The sequence below is a fragment of the Anastrepha ludens genome, chromosome Y (assembly GCF_028408465.1).
Source record: "Anastrepha ludens isolate Willacy chromosome Y, idAnaLude1.1, whole genome shotgun sequence".
Lineage (NCBI taxonomy): Eukaryota > Metazoa > Arthropoda > Insecta > Diptera > Tephritidae > Anastrepha > Anastrepha ludens.
The window spans coordinates 857,824-880,694 of NC_071504.1; the positions used below are offsets into that span (position 1 = coordinate 857,824).

At 38.4% G+C, this 22,871-nt stretch overlaps 1 protein-coding gene across 1 annotated transcript; it reads left to right on the forward strand.

The window, feature by feature from the left end:
* The first annotated feature begins 2,080 nt into the window (after window positions 1–2,080).
* Window positions 2,081–4,143, forward strand: LOC128870557 (uncharacterized). The gene is made up of 2 exons (XM_054113210.1): window positions 2,081–3,974; window positions 4,087–4,143. The coding sequence occupies exons 1-2, from the start codon at window positions 2,979–2,981 to the stop codon at window positions 4,141–4,143; spliced, it is 1,053 nt and encodes a 350-aa protein (XP_053969185.1). The 5' UTR covers window positions 2,081–2,978.
* The last annotated feature ends 18,728 nt before the right edge of the window (window positions 4,144–22,871 follow it).

Sequence of the window (22,871 nt, forward strand, 5' to 3'; positions counted from 1 at the left end):
TTCAATACCTACTTAACAACGTGTGTAAGTTTGGTTTAATTCGGTGCAAAGACACGGCGGGTCCACGTTTTGGTATATATTTCGAGACCCTAGTCATCAATAGGTATGAAAATTACCCCGTATTAAAGCACTTACCAACAGCTTTCATTTGATACCCATATTGTACATACTCAACCAAAGGTTACCCGGGTCCACGTTTTGACCTATATCTCGAGACCCTATCTACCAATAGGTATCCAAACTGTACGGAAACCATCTTCAATACCTCCTTAACAATGTGTGTAAGTTTGGTTTAATTCGGTTCAAAGACACGGCGGGTCCACGTTTTGGCATATATTTCCAGACCCTAGTCATCTATAGGTATGAAAATTACCCCGTATTAAAGCACTTATCAACAGCTTTCATTTGATACCCATATTGTACATACTCAACCAAAGGTTACCCGGGTCCACGTTTTGACCTATATCTCGAGACCCTATCTACCAATAGGTATCCAAACTATACGGAAACCATCTTCAATGCCTACTTAACAATGTGTGTAAGTTTGGTTTAATTCGGTGCAAAGACACGGCGGGTCCACGTTTTGGCATATATTTCCAGACCCTAGTCATCAATAGGTATGAAAATTACCCCGTATTAAAGCACTTATCAACAGCTTTCATTTGATATCCATATTGTACAAACACATTCTAGGGTCCACGTTTTGGCCTCCATCTCGAGACCCTAGTCACGGAGCGGATGGAAATACTCTGAACTAAAGCATTCAAGAAACAGTTTCCATTTGATCCCCATATTGTACATACACATCCGAAGGTTACCCGGGTCCACGTTTTGACCTATATTTCGAGACCCTATCTACCAATAGGTATCCAAACGATACGGAAACCATCTTCAATACCTACTTAACAATGTTCGTAAGTTTGGTTTAATTCGGTGCAAAGACAAGGCGGGTCCACGTTTTGGCATATATATCGAGACCCTAGTCATCAATAAGTATGAAAATTACCCCGTATTAAAGCACTTATCAACAGCTTTCATTTGATATCCACATTGTAAAAACACATTCTAGGGTCCACGTATTGGTCTCCATCTCGAGACCCTAGTCACGGAGCGACTGGAAATACTCTGAATAAAAGCATTTACCAACAGCTTCCATTTGATACCCATATTGTACATACACGTTCGAAGGTTACCCGGGTCCACGTTTTGACCTATATCTCGAGACCCTATCTACCAATAGGTATCCAAACTATACGGAAACCATCTTCAATACCTCCTTAACAATGTGTGTAAGTTTGGTTTAATTCGGTGCAAAGACACGGCGGGTTCACGTTTTGCCATATATTTCGAGAGCCTAGTCATCAATAGGTAAGAAAATTACCCCGTATTAAAGCACTTATCAACAGCTTTCATTTGATATCCACATTGTAAAAACACATTCTAGGGTCCACATATTGGTCTCCATCTCGAGACCCTAGTCACGGAGCGGATGGAAATACTCTGAACTAAAGCATTCACCAGCAGCTTCCATTTGATACCCATATTGTACATACACATCCGAAGGTTACCCGGGTCCACGTTTTGAACTATATCTCGAGACCCTATCTACCAATAGGTATCCAAACTGTACGGAAACCATCTTCAATACTATAAACTTGACTGCGGTATATGTCGGACGTGTTTTTCTAATCGCTCTGTATTTTTTGCTATACAAAAGTTATTTCGACATAATATAAAATGGCAATTTAGTGTTAATATCAAAAATTAAAAGACAGTGACTTTAAGCTATATATATTTATTATAGTCTGAACTAAATTCAAATTAGTGTAAATAAAAAACTAAATAAAAAACAAGACAAATATGCCGTGTGTATGTGGGCAAAAAGTTGATCGTCCTCAACCGAAAGTGCAGTGTGCTGAATGTCAAGAGTTCTTTCACCTTGATTGTGTTGGTTTACTACAGGCAGATGTGGATTTCTTGCTCTCATCTGATAAACCGTATCTCTGCAAGACCTGCTCTGCTGATAGACGCTCTTCCATTAGGTGTCAAACATTATCAGTACTTTCGGCCGAAACAAAAAATAATAATCATGATGATACAAATGTGCACAATAATAAGCAACAAATTACATTGCTTGTTGTTGTTAAAGAACTAGCTGCGCTTAGAACGGAAAACAGTCGCATACTATCTGCTGTAAATGCTCTGCGTGAAGAAAAAAAACAAACAATGCAAAAATCAGATGATCTTCTTGCAGAAATTCGCTCATTGCATTCTAAGCTTGAAGCAAAAGATGTCGCTCTCGCTACATTAACAACTGAGGTAAAAAATCTCAAAAGCATTGTTGCTAACTCTGCTAGCGTTCTCGGTAGTGCAAATTCAAAATATGCGAGCTCTTTGCTCTCTCCTCTTTCTGTTCGTTGTCCGCCTAATGACCATGAAAACAATGCGCTGAACTCTGCTGCTACGTCTAAGCCTGCGTCGCAAACATCTGCTTTGCATGGTTCTGCCGTCGCTAAGGAAAAGAAAGCTAAGACTACATCTAAGACGGCTGCTGCTACTATTACTGCACCTGCAAAAGTTACCTTTGCTTCTGTTGCTGCTTCATCTCAGGTCTCTGCGACTTCTGTTTTAAATGCTGCTACTGAATCTGTGCCCGCAATACGACAGACATCCCAGTGGGAAATGGTAACAAAAAGTAGTAGACGGAAATTTAATAAGCCTATTGTGATTGGTTCCAATAACAATAATGAGCTACAAGTGGTCCCAATATTTAAATGGCTACACTTGTCGTCATTCTCGCCCAATGTCAATGAAACTGATATTTTGACTTATGTGTCGAAGCATGCTGAAATTGAAACTAAGTCTTTGGTATGCTACAAACTTGTTAAAAAAGATACGGAATTAAATACACTTAGAAAAATTAATTTTAAATTGGGAGTATCAGAATGCTCTTTTGAAAAGGTGCTCAATGCGGACATATGGCCAGAGAGTGTAAAAATCCGACCTTTTCATTTTTTTCAAAAAAACGATTCACCAATGCATCAGCAATAAAAAATTGTGCTCTCAATAATGGCCAAAAAAATTTAAAAATGTACTTTCAAAATGTTTCTGGATTGAGAACTAAATCTAATCAACTTTTAGCGTTTAGTTCGCACATGGACTATGATATTTTTGTTCTCATCGAGACATGGTTAAATGAGAACTTTTTCGATAATGAGTTTTTTGATCCAAATTTATACCATGTCTATCGTAAAGACCGTGATGTCGAGAAAACTGGTCTCTGCAGAGGTGGAGGGGTTTTAATAGCTGTTCAACGGAAGTATAGCTCATCACTAGTATCTCTGAAAAACAATGATACACTCCTGGATCAGCTGTGTGTCTCTGTGCATGGTGCTTCAAATATATTGATTTGTGCGTCATATATTCCTCCGTCAAGTATTGATACACTGTATAAAGCACATGTGGATAATGTTTTAGCTCTAACCTCAAATAATGGCAACTTTTGTGTTCTTGGGGACTTCAATTTGAGTAATATTGAATGGTCTAGTTTAGATGATAGTACTGCATTATGTCCTAATAATGTTAGTAGTATATCTGAAATTTATTTGATTGATAATTTTTTAAGTTTTGGACTGGTTCAGATAAATAATTTCTCAAATAGTCTTTCTCGAATTCTCGATCTCATTTTCATTACTGACAATATAAATTTTTCTTTATTAGAATGTGTAGACCCTCTGTCTACTCCTGGTCTGCATCATGTACCACTTGTCCTTCATATAGAATTCTATGAGTTTAATGATTTTTATTTTGAGAATGTGACTTCCAATTTTTGTTTTAAAAACTTTGATTTTAATATAATTAATTCAGCAGTTGATATTATAGACTGGGATTCTTTATTTACTGGGGTTGAAGTTGCCAATTGTTATGATATTTTCAAGCATAATATAAATGATATCTGTAAAAATAATATACCGGTGATAAAAAGGACTAGTTATAGAGTACCGTGGCATACCAAGGAACTGAGAAAACTAAAAAATTTGAGAAATAAATATTTCAAAAAGTTTAAGTTTTCTCATTCCTTCACAGATAAAGATAAATATCTACAGTTCTCTAGAGAACTTAAACCTTTGGATATGGACTTAAAGCGAAATTATATTCTCAAGTTCGAATCGGACATTAAATCAAATCCTAGTTCCTTCTGGCGTTATGTTAGATCTAGGAAATCATGCTCAAGTATTCCTTCGGTTGTCTTCTATAACGAAACTCAAGCACATACTTCTACAGATGCAGCCAATCTTTTCGCAGATTTTTTTTGTTCAAATTTTCAAGTAGACTCTGATTTAATTGATGAGTGTCATTCGAGCATGAATTCCTCAATCAATATTGGCTCGTTAACTTTTACGCTTTCTGATATCGAAGATGGAATTCGGCAACTCAAAACATCAACAAAAACTGATGTAGATGGGCTATCTTCGTATCTTCTTAAAAACTGCTCTGCAATTGCCTATCCACTTTTGTTAATGTTTAACAAATCCCTTGATCGAGGAGAATTCATAGATGCTTGGAAAGTAACAACCATTAATCCAGTATTCAAAAGTGCAAATAAAAACAATATTACTAATTATAGACCAATTGCCAAATTATCCACGGTATCAAAATTATTTGAATTAATAGTGAAAGATAAAATCTATTTCGTAGTTAGTCGTTATATTTCAGTAGACCAACATGGCTTCATGAAAGGTAGATCTACTGTTTCAAATCTTGCTGTGTTCTCTGAATATTGTATATCATCGTTTAAAAAAAAAACTCAAGTTGATGCTGTGTACACAGACTTTTCAAAAGCATTTGATAAGGTTAATCACAGGGTTTTAATTTCCAAATTGAGTGCTATAGGATTCCATTCCACTCTTTTAAAATGGATTAAATCCTATCTCTCCTCTCGGAAATGTGTTGTTAATGTTGATGGTGTGTCATCTATTTCTTTCATTGCGTCCTCTGGTGTACCTCAGGGAAGTATACTGGGCCCCTTACTTTTTATACTTTTTATTAATGACATTTCTAGTTGTTTTAATAACGCAAATTTTCTATTGTATGCCGATGATTTAAAGATATACTCGAGGATTGCAAGTACAGTGGACTCTTTAAACCTTCAATCTGATCTAGATAACGTTGATTCTTGGTGTAAAAGAAATAAGTTAGATTTAAATATAAGCAAGTGTTTTTATATTTCTTATTCTAAATCTTGTTCTCTTATACCCACTTCCTACCACATTTGTGGTTCTAGCTTATCTCATCGAAGTGAAATTACTGATCTTGGTGTGGTATTTGATTCTAAATTCTCTTTTCAAAAACATTTAAATCACACTATTTCAAAGTCTTATTCAGTACTTGCGTTTATTCGACGTTATAGTTCAGACTTTGTTGATCCATATACTCTAAAGTTGTTGTATACGTCTCTGGTGCGTTCCAAGTTAGAATATGCCGTCTTTATTTGGAGACCATATTATGCTTGTCATATTAGTAGGCTTGAACGTGTCCAGAAAGCTTTTGTGCGTTATGCATTGCGTTCTTTAAATTTCACTGATCCAATTCCATCCTATAAAAGTCGGTGCTTGCTTATAAATCTAAAATCACTAGATATTAGAAGGACTATTCTCTCCATTACTTTCCTCTTCGATTTGATAAATGGGGTTATTGACTCCCCATCGCTACTCGAGAAAATCAATTTCAATATTCCTCAGCGAAGTTTACGGAATCATGATTTTTTCCGGTTAGGGATGGCACGAGCTAATTATGCTTCCAATGCTCCGATTTCTAGAACTCTGGGTGATTTTAATTCGCTTTCAAATCATACTGGCCTGGATTTCTGTTCCACAAAGAATCACTTCAAATTGGTTCTAAATGAATTGTTGAACTAAATTCTTAGTATTAATCTAATCTTCTTCTGTAACTTATAAAAAATGTATTCTTTTTCTTTCACTCATTACAATTGAAACTAGTTAATTATAAGTTTAATTTTACTTTAATTAATTTATTCAGCATTAATCTGTTTTCATAGTCTGTAAGAAATATTGTATTTTTAGACTATTAATTAGTTAAATAAATAAATAAATACCTCCTTAACAATGTGTGTAAGTTTGGTTTAATTCGGTGCAAAGACACGGCGGGTCCACGTTTTGGCATATATTTCCAGACCCTAGTCATCTATAGGTATGAAAATTACCCCGTATTAAAGCACTTATCAACAGCTTTCATTTGATACCCATATTGTACATACACAACCAAAGGTTACCCGCGTCCACGTTTTGACCTATATCTCGAGACCCCAGTCACGGAGCGGCATGAAAAATACTCTATACTAAAGCATTCACCAACAGCTTCAATTTGATATCCATATTGTACAAGCTCATTCTAGGGTCCACGTTTTGGTCTCTACCTCGAGACCCTAGTCGCAGAGCGGCATGAAAAATACTCTGAACTAAAGCATTCACCAACAGCTTCCATTTGATATCCATATTGTACATACACGTCCGAAGGTTACCCGGGTCCACGTTTTGACCTATATCTCGAGCCCTATTTCCAAAATAAAATATAATCCATGTTACTCGTGGATAATGTAGCTTTCGAATGGTGAAAGAATTTTTAAAATCGGTCTAGTAGTTTTTGAGCCTGTTCATTACAACCAAACAAACAAACAAAGTTTTCCTCTTTATAATATTAGTATAGATAAACTGAAAATCAGGAAAAAAGGAGATTGTTTTTAAATTTCAAACCAACGCATATGAATAACTAAGAAACAATCGTCTTTTTTCCTGATCATCCATGAATTTTTCGTTTCAATTTATATGTTTTATTAAGCATTGGAGCTTTTTTACCCAGTATCCATTAATATTTTTCAAAAAAAAAACGAAAAAAATTTTTTTTTCCACGAACACGTAATTTCATTCGGATTTCACATTAAATTCTCAAATTTCGTAAGAAATTATTCACTGTTCCAAAATCCACTCCAAAAAAATTCACAAACAATTTTTACATGTTGCACTTACGTTTTTTCCTTATGGCATCCAAATCAGAAAGAAATATTGACACATTGTAATTCACACTGTCAATTTGACAGTTCAGTTCCGCCCCAAGCGTTAAAAAAGTAAGCGACATTATGGCTGGTTCAAAAGAACGCTGTACCCGTTGCCAGTGCTCCGAATTGCAACCAAACTTTACGAAACCCATTTTCAATACCTACTTAACAATGTTCGTAAGTTTGGTTTAATTCGGTGCAAAGGCACGGCGGGTCCACGTTTTGGCATATATTTCGAGACCCTAGTCATCAATAGGTATGAAAATTACCCAGTATTAAAGCACTAATCAACAGCTTGCATTTGATATCCACATTGTAAAAACACATTCTAGGGTCCACGTATTGGTCTCCATCTCGAGACCCTAGTCACGGAGCGGATAGAAATACTCTGAACTAAAGCATTTACCAACAGCTTCCATTTGATACCCATATTGTACATACACGTTCGAAGGTTACCCGGGTCCATGTTTTGACCTATATCTCGAGACCCTATCTACCAATAGGTATCCAAACTATACGGAAACCATCTTCAATACCTCCTTAACAATGTGTGTAAGTTTGGTTTAATTCGGTTCAAAGACACGGCGAGTCCACGTTTTGGCATATATTTCGAGACCCTAGTCATCAATAGGTATGAAAATTACCCCGTATTAAAGCACTTATCCACAGCTTCCATTTGATACCCATATTGTACATACACAACCAAAGGTTACCCGGGTCCACGTTTTGACCTATATCTCGAGACCCCAGTCACGGATCGGCATGAAAAATACTCTGTAATAAAGCATTCACCAACAGCTTTCATTTGATACCCATATTGTACATACACATCCGAAGGTTACCCGGGTCCACGTTTTGACCTATATCTCGAGACCCTATCTACCAATAGGTATTCAAACTATACGGAAATCATCTTCAATACCTACTTAACAATGTGTGTAAGTTTGGTTTAATTCGGTTCAAAGACACGGCGGGGCCACGTTTTGGCATATATTTCGAGACCCTAGTCATCAATAGGTATGGAAATTACCCCGTATTAAAGCACTTATCAACAGCTTTCATTTGATATCCATATTGTAAAAACACATTCTAGGGTCCACGTTTTGGTCTCTATCTCGAGACCCCATTCACGGAGCGGCATGAAAAATACTCTGGGCTAAAGCATTCACCAACAGCTTCCATTTGATACCCATATTGTACATACACGTCCGAAGGTTACCCGGGTCCACGTTTTGACTTATATCTCGAGACCCTATCTACCAATAGGTATTCCAACTATACGGAAACCATCTTCAATACCTCCTTAACAATGTGTGTAAGTTTGGTTTAATTCGGTTCAAAGACACGGCGGGTCCACGTTTTGGTATATATTTCCAGACCCTAGTCATCAATAGGTATGAAAATTACCCCGTATTAAAGCACTTATCAACAGCTTTCATTTGATACCCATATTGTACATACTCAACCAAAGGTTACCCGGGTCCACGTTTTGACCTATATCTCGAGACCCCAGTAACGGAGCGGCATGAAAAATACTCTATACTAAAGCATTCACCAACAGCTTCCATTTGATACCCATATTGTACATACACGTAAGAAGGTTACCCGGGTCCACGTTTTGACCTATATCTCGAGACCCTATCTACCAATAGGTATTCAAACTATACGGAAATCATCTTCAACAGCTACTTAACAATGTGTGTAAGTTTGGTTTAATTCGGTGCAAAGACACGGCGGGTCCACGTTTTGGCATATATTTCGAGACCCTAGTCATCAATAGGTATGAAAATTACCCCGTATTAAAGCAATTATCAAAAGCTTTCATTTGATATCCATATTGTACAAACACATTCTAGGGTCCACGTTTTGGTCTCCATCTCGAGACCCTAGTCACGGAGCGGATGGAAATACTCTGAACTAAAGCATTCACCAACAGCTTCCATTTGATACCCATATTGTACATACACATCCAAAGGTTACCCGGGTCCACGTTTTGACCTATATTTCGAGACCCTATCTACCAATAGGTATCCAAACTATACGGAAACCATCTTCAATACCTACTTAACAATGTGTGTAAGTTTGGGTTAATTCGGCGCAAAGACACGGCGGGTCCACATTTTGGGATATATTTCGAGACCCTATCTACCAATAGGTATCCAAACTATACGGAAACCATCTTCAATACCTACTTAACAATGTGTGTAAGTTTGGTTTAATTCGGTTCAAAGACACGGCGGGGCCACGTTTTGGCATATATTTCGAGACCCTAGTCATCAATAGGTATGGAAATTACCCCGTATTAAAGCACTTATCAACAGCTTCCATTTGATACCCATATTGTACATACACATCCAAAGGTTACCCGGGTCCACGTTTTGACCTATATTTCGAGACCCTATCTACCAATAGGTATCCAAACTATACGGAAACCATCTTCAATACCTACTTAACAATGTGTGTAAGTTTGGTTTAATTCGGTTCAAAGACACGGCGGGGCCACGTTTTGGCATATATTTCGAGACCCTAGTCATCAATAGGTATGAAAATTACCCCGTATTAAAGCACTTATCAACAGCTTTCATTTGATATCCATATTGTACAAACACATTCTAGGGTCCACGTTTTGGCCTCCATCTCGAGACCCTAGTCACGGAGCGGATGGAAATACTCTGAACTAAAGCATTCAAGAAACAGTTTCCGTTTGATCCCCATATTGTACATACACATCCGAAGGTTACCCGGGTCCACGTTTTGACCTATATTTCGAGACCCTATCTACCAATAGGTATCCAAACGATACGGAAACCATCTTCAATACCTCCTTAACAATGTGTGTAAGTTTGGTTTAATTCGGTTTAAAGACACGGCGGGTCCACGTTTTGGCATATATTTCGAGACCCTAGTCATCAATAGATATGAAAATTACCCCGTATTAAAGCAATTATAAAAAGCTTTCATTTGATATCCACATTGTAAAAACACATTCTAGGGTCCACATATTGGTCTCCATCTCGAGACCCTAGTCACGGAGCGGATGGAAATACTCTGAACTAAAGCATTCACCAGCAGCTTCCATTTGATACCCATATTGTACATACACATCCGAAGGTTACCCGGGTCCACGTTTTGAACTATATCTCGAGACCCTATCTACCAATAGGTATCCAAACTGTACGGAAACCATCTTCAATACCTCCTTAACAATGTGTGTAAGTTTGGTTTAATTCGGTGCAAAGACACGGCGGGTCCACGTTTTGGCATATATTTCCAGACCCTAGTCATCTATAGGTATGAAAATTACCCCGTATTAAAGCACTTATCAACAGCTTTCATTTGATACCCATATTGTACATACACAACCAAAGGTTACCCGCGTCCACGTTTTGACCTATATCTCGAGACCCCAGTCACGGAGCGGCATGAAAAATACTCTGTACTAAAGCATTCACCAACAGCTTCAATTTGATATCCATATTGTACAAGCTCATTCTAGGGTCCACGTTTTGGTCTCTACCTCGAGACCCTAGTCGCAGAGCGGCATGAAAAATACTCTGAACTAAAGCATTCACCAACAGCTTCCATTTGATATCCATATTGTACATACACGTCCGAAGGTTACCCGGGTCCACGTTTTGACCTATATCTCGAGCCCTATTTCCAAAATAAAATATAATCCATGTTACTCGTGGATAATGTAGCTTTCGAATGGTGAAAGAATTTTTAAAATCGGTCCAGTAGTTTTTGAGCCTGTTCATTACAACCAAACAAACAAACAAAGTTTTCCTCTTTATAATATTAGTATAGATAAACTGAAAATCAGGAAAAAAGGAGATTGTTTTTAAATTTCAAACCAACGCATATGAATAACTAAGAAACAATCGTCTTTTTTCCTGATCATCCATGAATTTTTCGTTTCAATTTATATGTTTTATTAAGCATTGGAGCTTTTTTACCCAGTATCCATTAATATTTTTCAAAAAAAAAACGAAAAAAATTTTTTTTTCCACGAACACGTAATATAATTTCATTCGGATTTCACATTAAATTCTCAAATTTCGTAAGAAATTATTCACTGTTCCAAAATCCACTCCAAAAAAATTCACAAACAATTTTTACATGTTGCACTTACGTTTTTTCCTTATGGCATCCAAATCAGAAAGAAATATTGACACATTGTAATTCACACTGTCAATTTGACAGTTCAGTTCCGCCCCAAGCGTTAAAAAAGTAAGCGACATTATGGCTGGTTCAAAAGAACGCTGTACCCGTTGCCAGTGCTCCGAATTGCAACCAAACTTTACGAAACCCATTTTCAAAACTTACTTAACAATGTTCGTAAGTTTGGTTTAATTCGGTGCAAAGACACGGCGGGTCCACGTTTTGGCATATATTTCGAGACCCTAGTCATCAATAGGTATGAAAATTACCCAGTATTAAAGCACTTATCAACAGCTTTCATTTGATATCCACATTGTAAAAACACATTCTAGGGTCCACGTATTGGTCTCCATCTCGAGACCCTAGTCACGGAGCGGATGGAAATACTCTGAACTAAAGCATTTACCAACAGCTTCCATTTGATACCCATATTGTACATACACGTTCGAAGGTTACCCGGGTCCATGTTTTGACCTATATCTCGAGACCCTACTACCAATAGGTATCCAAACTATACGGAAACCATCTTCAATACCTACTTAACAATGTGTGTAAGTTTGGTTTAATTCGGTGCAAAGACACGGGTGGTCCACGTTTTGGTATATATTTCGAGACCCTAGTTATCAATAGGTATGAAAATTACCCCGTATTAAAGCACTTATCAACAGCTTTAATTTGATACCCATATTGTACATACTCAACCAAAGGTTACCCGGGTCCACGTTTTGACCTATATCTCGAGACCCCAGTAACGGAGCAGCATGAAAAATACTCTATACTAAAGCATTCACCAACAGCTTCCATTTGATACCCATATTGTACATACACATCCGAAGGTTACCCGGGTCCACGTTTTGACCTATATCTCGAGACCCTATCTACCAATAGGTATTCCAACTATACGGAAACCATCTTCAATACCTCCTTAACAATGTGTGTAAGTTTGGTTTAATTCGGTTCAAAGACACGGCGGGGCCACGTTTTGGCATATATTTCGAGACCCTAGTCATCAATAGGTATGGAAATTACCCCGTATTAAAGCACTTATCAACAGCTTTCATTTGATATCCACATTGTAAAAACACATTCTAGGGTCCACGTATTGGTCTCCATCTCGAGACCCTAGTCACGGAGCGGATGGAAATACTCTGAACTAAAGCATTTACCAACAGCTTCCATTTGATACCCATATTGTACATACACGTTCGAAGGTTACCCGGGTCCATGTTTTGACCTATATCTCGAGACCCTATCTACCAATAGGTATCCAAACTATACGGAAACCATCTTCAATACCTACTTAACAATGTGTGTAAGTTTGGTTTAATTCGGTGCAAAGACACGGGTGGTCCACGTTTTGGTATATATTTCGAGACCCTAGTTATCAATAGGTATGAAAATTACCCCGTATTAAAGCACTTATCCACAGCTTCCATTTGATACCCATATTGTACATACACAACCAAAGGTTACCCGGGTCCACGTTTTGACCTATATCTCGAGACCCTATCTACCAATAGGTATTCAAACTATACGGAAATCATCTTCAATACCTACTTAACAATGTGTGTAAGTTTGGTTTAATTCGGTTCAAAGACACGGCGGGGCCACGTTTTGGCATATATTTCGAGACCCTAGTCATCAATAGGTATGGAAATTACCCCGTATTAAAGCACTTATCAACAGCTTTCATTTGATATCCACATTGTAAAAACACATTCTAGGGTCCACGTATTGGTCTCCATCTCGAGACCCTAGTCACGGAGCGGATGGAAATACTCTGAACTAAAGCATTTACCAACAGCTTCCATTTGATACCCATATTGTACATACACGTTCGAAGGTTACCCGGGTCCATGTTTTGACCTATATCTCGAGACCCTATCTACCACTAGGTATCCAAACTATACGGAAACCATCTTCAATACCTCCTTAACAATGTGTGTAAGTTTGGTTTAATTCGGTTCAAAGACACGGCGAGTCCACGTTTTGGCATATATTTCGAGACCCTAGTCATCAATAGGTATGAAAATTACCCCGTATTAAAGCACTTATCCACAGCTTCCATTTGATACCCATATTGTACATACACAACCAAAGGTTACCCGGGTCCACGTTTTGACCTATATCTCGAGACCCCAATCACGGATCGGCATGAAAAATACTCTGTAATAAAGCATTCACCAACAGCTTTCATTTGATACCCATATTGTACATACACATCCGAAGGTTACCCGGGTCCACGTTTTGACCTATATCTCGAGACCCTATCTACCAATAGGTATTCAAACTATACGGAAATCATCTTCAATACCTACTTAACAATGTGTGTAAGTTTGGTTTAATTCGGTTCAAAGACGCGGCGGGGCCACGTTTTGGCATATATTTCGAGACCCTAGTCATCAATAGGTATGGAAATTACCCCGTATTAAAGCACTTATCAACAGCTTTCATTTGATATCCATATTGTAAAAACACATTCTAGGGTCCACGTTTTGGTCTCTATCTCGAGACCCCATTCACGGAGCGGCATGAAAAATCCTCTGGGCTAAAGCATTCACCAACAGCTTCCATTTGATACCCATATTGTACATACACGTCCGAAGGTTACCCGGGTCCACGTTTTGACTTATATCTCGAGACCCTATCTACCAATAGGTATCCAAACTGTACGGAAACCATCTTCAATACCTCCTTAACAATGTGTGTAAGTTTGGTTTAATTCGGTTCAAAGACACGGCGAGTCCACGTTTTGGCATATATTTCGAGACCCTAGTCATCAATAGGTATGAAAATTACCCCGTATTAAAGCACTTATCCACAGCTTCCATTTGATACCCATATTGTACATACACAACCAAAGGTTACCCGGGTCCACGTTTTGACCTATATCTCGAGACCCTATCTACCAATAGGTATTCAAATTATACGGAAATCATCTTCAATACCTACTTAACAATGTGTGTAAGTTTGGTTTAATTCGGTTCAAAGACGCGGCGGGGCCACGTTTTGGCATATATTTCGAGACCCTAGTCGTCAATAGGTATGGAAATTACCCCGTATTAAAGCACTTATCAACAGCTTTCATTTGATATCCATATTGTAAAAACACATTCTAGGGTCCACGTTTTGACCTATATCTCGAGACCCCAGTAACGGAGCGGCATGAAAAATACTCTATACTAAAGCATTCACCAACAGCTTCCATTTGATACCCATATTGTACATACACGTAAGAAGGTTACCTGGGTCCACGTTTTGACATATATCTCGAGACCCTATCTACCAATAGATATTCAAACTATACGGAAATCATCTTCAACAGCTACTTAACAATGTGTGTAAGTTTGGTTTAATTCGGTGCAAAGACACGGCGGGTCCACGTTTTGGCATATATTTCGAGACCCTAGTCATCAATAGGTATGAAAATTACCCCGTATTAAAGCAATTATCAAAAGCTTTCATTTGATATCCATATTGTACAAACACATTCTAGGGTCCACGTTTTGGTCTCCATCTCGAGACCGTAGTCACGGAGCGGATGGAAATACTCTGAACTAAAGCATTCACCAACAGCTTCCATTTGATACCCATATTGTACATACACATCCAAAGGTTACCCGGGTCCACGTTTTGACCTATATTTCGAGACCCTATCTACCAATAGGTATTCAAACTATACGGAAACCATCTTCAATACCTACTTAACAATGTGTGTAAGTTTGGTTTAATTCGACGCAAAGACACGGCGGGTCCACGTTTTGGCATATATTTCGATACCCTAGTTATCAATAGATATGAAAATTACCCCGTATTAAAGCACTTATCAACAGCTTCCATTTGATACCCATATTGTACATACACATCCGAAGGTTACCCGGGTCCACGTTTTGACCTATATCTCGAGACCCTATCTACCAATAGGTATCCAAACTATACGGAAACCATCTTCAATACCTCCTTAACAAAGTGTGTAAGTTTGGTTTAATTCGGCGCAAAGACACGGCGGGTCCACGTTTTGGCATATATTTCGATACCCTAGTCATCAATAGATATGAAAATTACCCCGTATTAAAGCACTTATCAACAGCTTCCATTTGATACCCATATTGTACATACACAACCAAAGGTTACCCGGGTCCACGTTTTGACCTATATCTCGAGACCCCATTCACGAAGCGGCATGAAAAATACTCTGTAATAAAGCATTCACCAACAGCTTTCATTTGATACCCATATTGTACATACACGTTCGAAGGTTACCCGGGTCCACGTTTTGACCTATATCTCGAGACCAATAGGTATTCAAACTATACGGAAATCATCTTCAATACCTACTTAACAATGTGTGTAAGTTTGGTTTAATTCGGTGCAAAGACACGGCGGGTCCACGTTTTGGCATATATTTCCAGACCCTAGTCATCTATAGGTATGAAAATTACCCCGTATTAAAGCACTTATCAACAGCTTTCATTTGATACCCATATTGTACATACACAACCAAAGGTTACCCGCGTCCACGTTTTGACCTATATCTCGAGCCCTATTTCCAAAATAAAATATAATCCGTGTTACTGGTGGATAATGTAGCTTTCGAATGGTGAAAGAATTTTTAAAAGCGGTCCAGTAGTTTTTGAGCCTATTCATTACAACCAAACAAACAAACAAAGTTTTCCTCTTTATAATATTAGTATAGATAAACTGAAAATCAGGAAAAAAGGAGATTGTTTTTAAATTTCAAACCAACGCATATGAATAACTAAGAAACAATCGTCTTTTTTCCTGATCATCCATGAATTTTTCGTTTCAATTTATATGTTTTATTAAGCATTGGAACTTTTTTAACCAGTATCCATTAATATTTTTCAAAAACAAAACGAAAAAAATTTTTTTTTCCACGAACACATAATTTCATTCGGATTTCACATTAAATTCTCAAATTTCGTAAGAAATTATTCACTGTTCCAAAATGCACTCCTAAAAAATTCACAAACAATTTTTACATGTTGCACTTACGTTTTTTCCTTATGGCATCCAAATCAGAAAGAAATATTGACACATTGTAACTCACACTGTCAATTTGACAGTTCAGTTCCGCCCCAGCGTTAAAAAAGTAAGCGACATTATGGCTGGTTCAAAAGAACGCTGTATCCGTTGCCAGTGCTCCGAATTACAAGCAAACTTTACGAAACCCATTTTCAATACTTACTTAACAATGTGCGTAAGTTTGGTTAAATTCGGTGTAAAGACACGGCGGGTCCACGTTTTGGCATATATTTCGAGACCCTAGTCATCAATAGGTATGAAAATTACCCCGTATTAAAGCACTTATCAACAGCTTTCATTTGATATCCATATTGTACAAACACATTCTAGGGTCCACGTTTTGGCCTCCATCTCGAGACCCTAGTCACGGAGCGGATGGAAATACTCTGAACTAAAGCATTCAAGAAACAGTTTCCGTTTGATCCCCATATTGTACATACACATCCGAAGGTTACCCGGGTCCACGTTTTGACCTATATTTCGAGACCCTATCTACCAATAGGTATCCAAACGATACGGAAACCATCTTCAATACCTCCTTAACAATGTGTGTAAGTTTGGTTTAATTTGGTTCAAAGACACGGCGGGTCCACGTTTTGGCATATATTTCGAGACCCTAGTCATCAATAGGTATGAAAATTACCCCGTATTAAAGCACTTATCAACAGTTTTCATTTGATATCCATATTGTACAAACACATTCTAGGGTCCACGTGTTGGTCTCCATCTCGAGACCCCAGCATTCACCAACAGCTTTCATTTGATACCCATATTGTACATACACATCCGAAGGTTACCCGGGTCCACGTTTTGACCTATATCTCGAGACCCTATCTACCAATAGGTATCCAAACTATACGGAAACCATCTTCAATACCTACTTAACAATGTGTGTAAGTTTGGTTTAATTCGGTTCAAAGACACGGCGGGTCCACGTTTTGGTATATATTTCGAGACCCTAGTCATCAATAGGTATGAAAATTACCCCGTATTAAAGCAATTATCAAAAGCTTTCATTTGATATCCATATTGTACAAACACATTCTAGGGTCCACGTTTTGGTCTCCATCTCGAGACCCTAGTCACGGAGCGGATGGAAATACTCTGAACTAAAGCATTCAGCAACAGCTTCCATTTGATACCCATATTGTACATACACATCCGAAGGTTACCCGGGTCCACGTTTTGACCTATATTTCCAGACCCTATCTACCAATAGGTATTCAAACTATACGGAAATCATCTTCAACACCTACTTAACAATGTGTGTAAGTTTGGTTTAATTCGGTGAAAAGACACGGCGGGTCCACGTTTTGGCATATATTTCGAGACCCTAGTCATCAATAGGTATGAAAATTACCCCGTATTAAAGCAATTATCAAAAGCTTTCATTTGATATCCATATTGTACAAACACATTCTAGGGTCCACGTTTTGGTCTCCATCTCGAGACCCCAGTAACGGAGCGGCATGAAAAATACTCTATACTAAAGCATTCACCAACAGCTTCCATTTGATACCCATATTGTACATACACGTCCGAAGGTTACCCGGGTCCACGTTTTGACCTATATCTCGAGACCCTATCTACCAATAGGTATCCAAACTATACGGAAACCATCTTCAATACCTCCTTAACAATGTGTGTAAGTTTGGTTTAATTCGGTTCAAAGACACGGCGGGTCCACGTTTTGGCATATATTTCGAGACCCTAGTCATCAATAGGTATGAAAATTACCCCGTATTAAAGCAATTATCAAAAGCTTTCATTTGATATCCATATTGTACAAACACATTCTAGGGTCCACGTTTTGGTCTCCATCTCGAGACCCTAGTCACGGAGCGGATGGAAATACTCTGAACTAAAGCATTCACCAACAGCTTCCATTTGATACCCATATTGTACATACACATCCAAGGGTTACCCGGGTCCACGTTTTGACCTATATTTCGAGACCCTATCTACCAATAGGTATTCAAACTATACGGAAACCATCTTCAATACCTACTTAACAATGTGTGTAAGTTTGGTTTAATTCGGCACAAAGACACGGCGGGTCCACGTTTTGGCATATATTTCGATACCCTAGTTATCAATAGATATGAGAATTACTCCGTATTAAAGCACTTATCAACAGCTTTCATTTGATACCCATATTGTACATACACGTCCGAAGGTTACCCGGGTCCACGTTTTGACCTATATCTCGAGACCCCATTCACGAAGCGGCATGAAAAATACTCCGAACCAAAGCATTCACCAACAGCTTCCATTTGATACCCATATTGTACATACACATCCGAAGGTTACCCGGGTCCACGTTTTGACCTATATCTCGAGACCCTATCTACCAATAGGTATCCAAACTATACGGAAACCATCTTCAATACCTCCTTAACAAAGTGTGTAAGTTTGGTTTAATTCGGCGCAAAGACACGGCGGGTCCACGTTTTGGCATATATTTCGATACCCTAGTCATCAATAGATATGAAAATTACCCCGTATTAAAGCACTTATCAACAGCTTCCATTTGATACCCATATTGTACATACACAACCAAAGGTTACCCGGGTCCACGTTTTGACCTATATCTCGAGACCCCATTCACGAAGCGGCATGAAAAATACTCTGTAATAAAGCATTCACCAACAGCTTTCATTTGATACCCATATTGTACATACACGTTCGAAGGTTACCCGGGTCCACGTTTTGACCTATATCTCGAGACCAATAGGTATTCAAACTATACGGAAATCATCTTCAATACCTACTTAACAATGTGTGTAAGTTTGGTTTAATTCGGTGCAAAGACACGGCGGGTCCACGTTTTGGCATATATTTCCAGACCCTAGTCATCTATAGGTATGAAAATTACCCCGTATTAAAGCACTTATCAACAGCTTTCATTTGATACCCATATTGTACATACACAACCAAAGGTTACCCGCGTCCACGTTTTGACCTATATCTCGAGACCCCAGTCACGGAGCGGCATGAAAAATACTCTGTAATAAAGCATTCACCAACAGCTTTCATTTGATATCCATATTGTACATACACGTCCGAAGGTTACCCGGGTCCACGTTTTGACCTATATCTCGAGACCAATAGGTATTCAAACTATACGGAAATCATCTTCAATACCTACTTAACAATGTGTGTAAGTTTGGTTTAATTCGGTGCAAAGACACGGCGGGTCCACGTTTTGGCATATATTTCCAGACCCTAGTCATCTATAGGTATGAAAATTACCCCGTATTAAAGCACTTATCAACAGCTTTCATTTGATACCCATATTGTACATACTCAACCAAAGGTTACCCGGGTCCACGTTTTGACCTATATCTCGAGCCCTATTTCCAAAATAAAATATAATCCATGTTACTCGTGGATAATGTAGCTTTCGAATGGTGAAAGAATTTTTAAAATCGGTCCAGTAGTTTTTGAGCCTATTCATTACAACCAAACAAACAAACAAAGTTTTCCTCTTTATAATATTAGTATAGATAAACTGAAAATCAGGAAAAAAGGAGATTGTTTTTAAATTTCAAACCAACGCATATGAATAACTAAGAAACAATCGTCTTTTTTCCTGATCATCCATGAATTTTTCGTTTCAATTTATATGTTTTATTAAGCATTGGAGCTTTTTTAACCAGTATCCATTAATATTTTTCAAAAAAAAAACGAAAAAAATTTTTTTTTCCACGAACACATAATTTCATTCGGATTTCACATTAAATTCTCAAATTTCGTAAGAAATTATTCACTGTTCCAAAATGCACTCCTAAAAAATTCACAAACAATTTTTACATGTTGCACTTACGTTTTTTCCTTATGGCATCCAAATCAGAAAGAAATATTGACACATTGTAACTCACACTGTCAATTTGACAGTTCAGTTCCGCCCCAGCGTTAAAAAAGTAAGCGACATTATGGCTGGTTCAAAAGAACGCTGTATCCGTTGCCAGTGCTCCGAATTACAAGCAAACTTTACGAAACCCATTTTCAATACTTACTTAACAATGTGCGTAAGTTTGGTTAAATTCGGTGCAAAGACACGGCGGGTCCACGTTTTGGCATATATTTCGAGACCCTAGTCATCAATAGGTATGAAAATTACCCCGTATTAAAGCACTTATCAACAGCTTTCATTTGATATCCATATTGTACAAACACATTCTAGGGTCCACGTTTTGGCCTCCATCTCGAGACCCTAGTCACGGAGCGGATGGAAATACTCTGAACTAAAGCATTCAAGAAACAGTTTCCGTTTGATCCCCATATTGTACATACACATCCGAAGGTTACCCGGGTCCACGTTTTGACCTATATTTCGAGACCCTATCTACCAATAGGTATCCAAACGATACGGAAACCATCTTCAATATCTACTTAACAATGTGTGTAAGTTTGGTTTAATTTGGTTCAAAGACACGGCGGGTCCACGTTTTGGCATATATTTCGAGACCCTAGTCATCAATAGGTATGAAAATTACCCCGTATTAAAGCACTTATCAACAGTTTTCATTTGATATCCATATTGTACAAACACATTCTAGGGTCCACGTGTTGGTCTCCATCTCGAGACCCCAGCATTCACCAACAGCTTTCATTTGATACCCATATTGTACATACACATCCGAAGGTTACCCGGGTCCACGTTTTGACCTATATCTCGAGACCCTATTTACCAATAGGTATCCAAAGTATACGGAAACCATCTTCAATACCTACTTAACAATGTGTGTAAGTTTGGTTTAATTCGGTTCAAAGACACGGCGGGTCCACGTTTTGGTATATATTTCGAGACCCTAGTCATCAATAGGTATGAAAATTACCCCGTATTAAAGCAATTATCAAAAGCTTTCATTTGATATCCATATTGTACAAACACATTCTAGGGTCCACGTTTTGGTCTCCATCTCGAGACCCTAGTCACGGAGCGGATGGAAATACTCTGAACTAAAGCATTCAGCAACAGCTTCCATTTGATACCCATATTGTACATACACATCCGAAGGTTACCCGGGTCCACGTTTTGACCTATATTTCCAGACCCTATCTACCAATAGGTATTCAAACTATACGGAAATCATCTTCAACACCTACTTAACAATGTGTGTAAGTTTGGTTTAATTCGGTGAAAAGACACGGCGGGTCCACGTTTTGGCATATATTTCGAGACCCTAGTCATCAATAGGTATGAAAATTACCCCGTATTAAAGCAATTATCAAAAGCTTTCATTTGATATCCACATTGTAAAAACACATTCTAGGGTCCACATATTGGTCTCCATCTCGAGACCCTAGTCACGGAGCGAATGGAAATACTCTGAACTAAAGCATTCTCCAACAGCTTCCATTTGATACCCATATTGTACATACACATCCGAAGGTTACCCGGGTCCACGTTTTGACCTATATCTCGAGACCCTATCTACCAATAGGTATCCAAACTATACGGAAACCATCTTCAATATCTACTTAACAATGTGTGTAAGTTTGGTTTAATTCGGTTCAAAGACACGGCGGGTCCACGTTTTGGTATATATTTCGAGACCCTAGTCATCAATAGGTATGAAAATTACCCCGTATTAAAGCACTTACCAACAGCTTTCATTTGATACCCATATTGTACATACTCAACCAAAGGTTACCCGGGTCCACGTTTTGACCTATATCTCGAGACCCCAGTAACGGAGCGGCATGAAAAATACTCTATACTAAAGCATTCACCAACAGCTTCCATTTGATACCCATATTGTACATACACGTCCGAAGGTTACCCGGGACCACGTTTTGACCTATATCTCGAGACCCTATCTACCAATAGGTATCCAAACTATACGGAAACCATCTTCAATACCTCCTTAACAATGTGTGTAAGTTTGGTTTAATTCGGTGCAAAGACACGGCGGGTCCACGTTTTGGCATATATTTCGAGACCCTAGTCATCAATAGGTATGAAAATTACCCCGTATTAAAGCAATTATCAAAAGCTTTCATTTGATATCCATATTGTACAAACACATTCTAGGGTCCACGTTTTGGTCTCCATCTCGAGACCCTAGTCACGGAGCGGATGGAAATACTCTGAACTAAAGCATTCACCAGCAGCTTCCATTTGATACCCATATTGTACATACACATCCAAAGGTTACCCGGGTCCACGTTTTGAACTATATCTCGAGACCCTATCTACCAATAGGTATCCAAACTGTACGGAAACCATCTTCAATACCTCCTTAACAATGTGTGTAAGTTTGGTTTAATTCGGTGCAAAGACACGGCGGGTCCACGTTTTGGCATATATTTCCAGACCCTAGTCATCTATAGGTATGAAAATTACCCCGTATTAAAGCACTTATCAACAGCTTTCATTTGATACCCATATTGTACATACACAACCAAAGGTTACCCGCGTCCACGTTTTGACCTATATCTCGAGACCCCAGTCACGGAGCGGCATGAAAAATACTCTGTACTAAAGCATTCACCAACAGCTTCAATTTGATATCCATATTGTACAAGCTCATTCTAGGGTCCACGTTTTGGTCTCTACCTCGAGACCCTAGTCGCAGAGCGG